The sequence below is a fragment of the Neltuma alba genome, unplaced genomic scaffold (genome assembly GCF_004799145.2).
Source record: "Neltuma alba isolate B1F8T4 unplaced genomic scaffold, ASM479914v2 tig00011976_pilon, whole genome shotgun sequence".
In the NCBI taxonomy this organism is placed as follows: domain Eukaryota; kingdom Viridiplantae; phylum Streptophyta; class Magnoliopsida; order Fabales; family Fabaceae; genus Neltuma; species Neltuma alba.
In genome coordinates this window covers 79680-86183 of record NW_021636551.1, presented here as the reverse complement: position 1 = coordinate 86183, position 6504 = coordinate 79680, and the positions used below count along the sequence as shown (strand labels likewise).

The 6504-nt window shown below is 40.7% G+C and overlaps 1 protein-coding gene across 1 annotated transcript; it reads left to right on the top strand.

Annotated features, from left to right (window-relative positions):
- Window positions 1-6: 6 nt before the first annotated feature.
- LOC114720369 (cyclic nucleotide-gated ion channel 4) lies at window positions 7-5749 on the top strand. The gene is made up of 7 exons (XM_028906014.1): window positions 7-627; window positions 2663-2878; window positions 3444-3757; window positions 4253-4361; window positions 4476-4712; window positions 4830-4916; window positions 5000-5749. Exons 1-7 carry the CDS (start codon window positions 61-63, stop codon window positions 5513-5515), a joined length of 2046 nt encoding a protein of 681 aa, XP_028761847.1. The 5' UTR covers window positions 7-60; the 3' UTR covers window positions 5516-5749.
- Window positions 5750-6504: the final 755 nt, after the last annotated feature.

Sequence of the window (6504 nt, the reverse complement as noted above, 5' to 3'; positions counted from 1 at the left end):
AACTGAAGCGGACCCCTCTGCACCAGAACAGCTCCGCCCCTCTCTCGTTCTCTCAACTCCATGGCTACTGCGGAGCTAGACTACTCACGTGCTTCTCGCCGGCACGATAACCACCACACGACGGATGACGACGAGGATTACAGCGTCACAGACAGCATGGACGACGCGGAGGAGGAGACCGATGAAGAAGAGGAGACCAACGGAACAGACGACAGCGACAAGGCGGCCGGGTGGTGCTGGAGGAGGAAAGGCGTGACCGGAGGTTGCGGTTATGGCGGGAAGGTGTTGGACCCGAGGGCCAAGTGGATTCGAGAATGGAACAGGGTGTTCCTGCTGGTGTGCGCGATGGGTTTGTTCGTGGACCCACTCTTCTTCTACGCCCTATCCGTGAGCGAGACGTGCATGTGCCTGTTCGTCGACGGGTGGTTCGCCGTCACCGTCACGGCGCTCCGCTGCATGACGGATGCCCTGCACCTCTGGAACATGTGGCTGCAGTTCAAAATGGGGAAGCGCCACTTCGGAAGCGGCTTGGCCGTGAGCACTAGCCGTCGCCTGGTGGCTCTTGGCTATCTCAAGGTCAAGACAGGCTTCTTCTTCGACCTCTTCGTCATCCTCCCTCTACCGCAGGTCACAATCTCTATCCCATCTTCTTCGTTGTTTTTTCCCACGACAGTAAACAGTAACAATCTCCCATCTCTTAAAAAAGCCATGCTCTTTCATATGGAAAAGAAATCTGGCTAATTCGAAGGAATTGCTTTATTATTGGTTTCTGTGAAGGGTCATGTTTGAGCGTCTTATCCTAATTAATTGTGGATATATTTTTTTGGAAGGGGGGTGAGAAGGGAAATTGAATAGGGGACATTGGGAAGATAATTAAGTTGATTAATTAAAATAATATTGTGGTGAAGAGGAGGGTAAAAGGGAAGAGGAGGGAGTAGTGGGAACAGTCGGGGGGATAAGGTAGGTAGTGGCTAGGCTAGCATGGGGAAGGAATGGAGGAGAGGACAAGTGCATGAGAGGATGCTGTTTTGATGCATGCAGAAAATGATGGTTACCTGCTACGAAGCTAACTGGATGCATGTGATTGTTCATGTCTGTATGTTCATTATTTGTGCATCAATGTTTCTGATGATATGATCCTTCAAAAAACTGGACACGCTGCAATAATAATTGCATTCCTTTCTCAGCCATACATATATACATTCTTTCGCAGAGCTACTTCTGACGAGTTAAAGGAGTAATTTGTTTAATAAGGAAAGATTCCCTCCTTCCCAATTGATGTCGCCTCTATTAATTACCATGAAATCACACCCAGGCCTTCTTACTTTTTACTTCTTTTTTTGACCTTGTCTTACTTTTACTTATTGTTTGCTTTTATTCAAGTAAATTATCTCTTAATGATGGATACTAATAACCCTCTTGATAGCGGATCAGTTCCTTTTCCTTTCTTTCTTTTTTTTCCCCCCCCCAAAAATGTTCATCTTAATAACTTGCATTGATCAAGTTCAATATATATAACAAAAGTTCTGCTTCTATCCTAAACTGATTTTGTCGCGGCTTATAGAGAGATTTTTCCTTCTTACAATGTGTGTGTGTATATATACACACTTCACAATAGCTATTTTAAATAGTTGAAATATATAGGAGGTAAAAAAAATTAAAAATTACGTCCAAAAGCTAGAACATATATTCTTTCTTGCTTATTTAAAAAAAGAAGAAGAAGAAGAAGAAGAAGACAGTTATTCTTGCAAATTAATTATTACTGGATCTCTTTTCTTAATTACTTTATTATATATATATATCATGATTTAATATTGGAAAACGCTTTTAAAACTTCTATATTTTGCAAAACAAAGGATGAATGACCTAAGCACAAGCTGAGTTTCCTTATGTGGGGAAAATTAAATATGTTTTTTTTTCAAGCTGCCTGAAAATTTTAAGAAATGATTATGTTTATGATTTTTTTTTACCAAAATTATGCTTATGATTGATAAATAATATAATGTATTAAAAAAATTTTATTGTATATAAATATGTTTCGATATACATTGATTCATTATGTGGAACTGGCCCCGAATGACTCTGAAATCGACAGCAACATGGGTCAAATCATGATGGGAACCACCGTTTCAGGTACAACCAAATTGATTCTTCGTCCTCTTGTGAAAGAGTGGTCCCCGAATATATATAGCAGATATAGTAGAGTTTTTTTTCGTCGGGAAAAAAATCCAACGTAACTTTTCTGTGATCCTGAAAATTACAGCAAATCGATCCCAGACATGAAAATGATGTATGTTTTTGACTCCTTGTTGAACTCATTTTTCATTTTTTCCATATGAAAGGAGGAGAAAACAGCAAATCGCATCAAATGCGTATATAGACCCGGATATTCACAGTTTTGTTCAAACACGGGCGGATGGTCTAAAATAAAAGAGGGACAGTTAAAATTTAAAAGAAAAGAAAATATGAACTTTTGTGCTGTTTGTTTTTGTGTACCAGGGGCTAGGAAAGTTAATTCATAGAAAGACTAAGAAGTGACACAAAAGAAGGACATGTATCAGATATTTTATGTTATCGGAATATGAAACTTCTAGGAAATCAGTGCGATGCCCGTAAGCAAGTTCTCATGTACAAGAACACACTGGTTTTTTTTTGGTTGCAGATTGTACTGTGGGTGACAATCCCGTATCTGTTGGAGAAAGGGTCAGTGACATTGGTGATGACGGTGTTCTTAATAATGTTTCTGTTTCAATATCTTCCAAAGATATATCACTCTGTTTGCCTCTTGCGACGCTTGCAAAACCTTTCTGGCTACATTTTTGGCACTGTTTGGTGGGGAATTGCCCTTAACATGATCGCCTATTTCGTGGCCTCCCATGTAAGTTACTGACCCCAGCTCTCCTGTGTCCGTCTCACTCTTTAGTTACTTCAATTATTCTCATCCTCTTTTTCACCAGTCACCAGACAAACAAACAAAGTGAGAAATTTCCTCCCCTGGGTTAACAATATATATATATATATATATATATATGTCATCTTCTCTCCTTTTCCTGTAGTTTTGGGATGATAATTTTAAGATGTTACGTGAATCATATCTCCCTTTGCATTTCCACTTTTGAAACAGCAAAAAGTGGGAAGCCATATGTCACAATAATAAGGTTGGTTATATTAGGAACAAAAAAGCAGGAATCTGTCATTATCTAAATGACGCCTACAGAAGAAAACCCCAAAGAAAAGAGACGACAAGGAGCGGAGAGCACAAGTTAGTGAGTAGTATTTTATTCTTTAAATTAAGATTCCCAGTGGAACGAGGACGTGCTCGACAAACTTAAAAGATTATATTAGGGATTAACACGCATAGATGACGTATTGGTAATATATGACTAATGATGAAGGTTAATTATATATTAATGTTATAATTAAGAAAGAAGCACGTGAAACAGGCAGCAGGGGCATGCTGGTACTTGCTAGGGATTCAGAGGGCATCCAAGTGTCTAAAAGAGCAGTGTGGGAAAACAAGTGGGTGTGGATTAAGAATACTGTCTTGTAAGGAACCAATATATTATGGGACAAGTGGGATGGTGAGGGATAGGGCGAGACTCTCGTGGGCAGCAAACAGGCAAGCCAGGTCGACCTGCTTGGATACCTCTGACAACTACGACTATGGAGCTTATAAATGGACCGTTCAGCTTGTCACCAACGATAGCCGACTCGAAAAGATCCTCTTTCCCATCTTTTGGGGCCTCATGACTCTCAGGTGTGTGTGTGTGTATCTGTATATATACATACCTTCTTCTCTTCACCCTTGCATATGTCATGTTCTTAATTACTTGTATCACTGTTTCTTGGATGCCTACAGTCACGGTCCTCGTTGCTTTATTTTAATTTGATCATCGCCAGTACAATTCATCATGGCACTAAAAGTGAGCTTTAGTTTTGATTTTATAATGTAAATATAGACGTGTGCATAATTATGTTAAAAGCAGGTTGCACGGTGACTAGAATATTACAGTAGCTGTCTGGAAATTTTCTGTGATTCAGTCAAAGTCAATAATAAAAAGCGTCTGCATAGTGCATGATGCATGTGAACATAAGAATTGAAGAAAGCTATATTGTCCTGATGAACATGTACATTAATGTTACTTTGCACTTGGATGTTATCTTTTATTTTTTTCCCCCTTGAGCGAAACTGAGATTCGATCCTTTGCTTTATGGTTACTCAATCTTTAATTAATTTGTTGGATGTGACTAGCACTTTCGGGAACCTAGAGAGCACAACAGAATGGCTAGAAGTGGTTTTCAACATCATTGTTTTGACCAGTGGCCTTATTCTCGTCACCATGTTGATTGGGAACATCAAGGTGAGAGAAAAACACGAGCACACAGTCATGCACCGTCATCACTCCAGCTTCAAAATTTCAACTTTTTCTTGGGGGTTCATTTGAAAATTGACAAGGGAAAAAAATGTGGGGCAGGTGTTTCTGCATGCGACCACATCAAAGAAGCAAGCGATGCAGCTGAAGATGAGGAACATAGAATGGTGGATGAGGAAGAGGCACCTTCCTCCTGGGTTCCGGCAGCGCGTGCGTAACTACGAGCGGCAGCGATGGGCGGCGACGCGCGGAGTCGACGAATTCGAGATGATCAGAAACCTGCCGGAGGGCCTCCGAAGGGACATCAAGTACCATCTCTGCTTGGACCTGGTCCGACAGGTATATATATAGTCTTCGCTTCCCCCCGGCCCATCTCCATTTTGAGCCCAATAATTTGGAGAGTTAAGGCCCAACAGGCCCACGGACGGAATGTAAGGCGTTTTATACTGTGATCAGGTTCCATTATTTCAGCACATGGATGAACTGGTGCTGGAGAACATCTGCGACCGCGTGAAGTCGCTCATATTCACAAAGGGAGAAACAGTAAGCTCCAAATAAGCTTCTTTGATATGAGGAAGGCAATGGCATGAAGACAAATTGTATACTGACTTGAGAAATGAATGCAGATAACCAGAGAGGGAGATCCGGTTCAGAGAATGCTGTTCGTAGTGAGGGGTCACCTTCAGAGCAGTCAGGTTCTGAGGGACGGCGTGAAAAGTTACTGCATGTTAGGCCCAGGGAACTTCAGCGGCGACGAGCTCCTCTCGTGGTGTCTGAGGAGGCCGTTCATAGAGCGGCTGCCGCCGTCGTCGTCGACCCTCATCACCCTGGAGACGACGGAGGCGTTTGGGCTCGAAGCGGAGGACGTCAAGTACGTGACGCAGCACTTCAGGTACACGTTCATGAACGAGAAGGTGAAGAGGAGCGCCAGGTATTACTCGCCGGGATGGAGAACTTGGGCGGCCGTCGCCATTCAGCTGGCGTGGCGGAGGCACAGGCATCGTTTGACGTTGGCGTCGTTGTCGTTCATAAGGCCCCGGAGGCCAGTGTCTCGATGCTCTTCCCTCGGGGAGGACAGACTTCGCCTGTACACTGCCCTCTTGACCTCACCAAAGCCTAATCAGGATGACTTTGACTCTTGAATTCTTCATCTCCATTCTCCTCTTATCAAAGAGTATATGGACGGATCCATGTTTTTTTTCTTCTTTTTAGATGAAAAGGATGTCCATCGTGTTCTACCAATCCAAGTTCTATACTCTAAACAATAATTTTTTTTTTAAAAAAAAGCCCTCACATATGTACTATGAATGGTCCTAAATGACAGAGTAAAACAAGAAGAAAATTTTCAATAATAGTCTCCCTCCAAATTGTAGTCAGCCAATTAGTGAGGGAGTATGCCGATGGTTATCATTAACTTATGAAAAGTTCATCAGACTCTCTCTTCGCTTCTAATTGTAGCAGAGCCTTTTAACTACTTCAATTAACTAATGCAACTATTTTAGTTAAACATAATAGACTTGCCAATGATTGGTATCATTTTGTCAAAAATACCATTTGATAAGTTAAAACCTCCTCTCCTTTTGAATTAATTAATGTGAGAATATCTTCTTTAATAGGGGCATTCTTGGTAAAAATTAATAAATACACGAGGCTATTGGGAAAGGGGTCATATAAAAATAAATAATTCAAAGTCGTGAATACAGCTTCTGTAAGTAAAAACGGACGGATCATTGCCTGATTCTGATAGATATCGTTTGTTGCTGCTCTTATTTTCTCTGTTTTGTTTTTGGGAAAGTTATTACAAGGTTTTGCCATTTGATGATGAAAACTTGATAGGGTTGAAAGCCCCCGAGATACGCTGGGAAGGATGAAAATATGGATAATGAAGATATTAAGATCCTGTTTGGTATGAAACATATATATGAGGAATTGAGACTAATATTACAAATAAAAAAATTATTAAAAAAATCTTTAACATGAGTAATTACTTGTTACATGAGATTAGACAAACATATGAAAATAGAATTAGAAAATACTACTTTTCTTTATAGTATTTCTTTATCCCATATGCATGGATTTGTCTAATCCCATATAATAAGCAATCTCTTGTATTAAACATTCTTCTGATCCT

What these genes read in the sequence shown, in the direction of transcription:
- LOC114720369 (XM_028906014.1), top strand. Translation starts at nt 61, where the DNA reads ATGGCTACTGCGGAGCTAGACTACTCACGTGCTTCTCGCCGGCACGAT. An exon ending in CCTATTTCGTGGCCTCCCAT is followed by an intron (nt 2,879 to 3,443) that starts GTAAGTTACTGA and finishes CACGTGAAACAG; the next exon opens with GCAGCAGGGGCATGCTGGTA. An exon ending in GCTTGGACCTGGTCCGACAG is followed by an intron (nt 4,713 to 4,829) that starts GTATATATATAG and finishes TACTGTGATCAG; the next exon opens with GTTCCATTATTTCAGCACAT.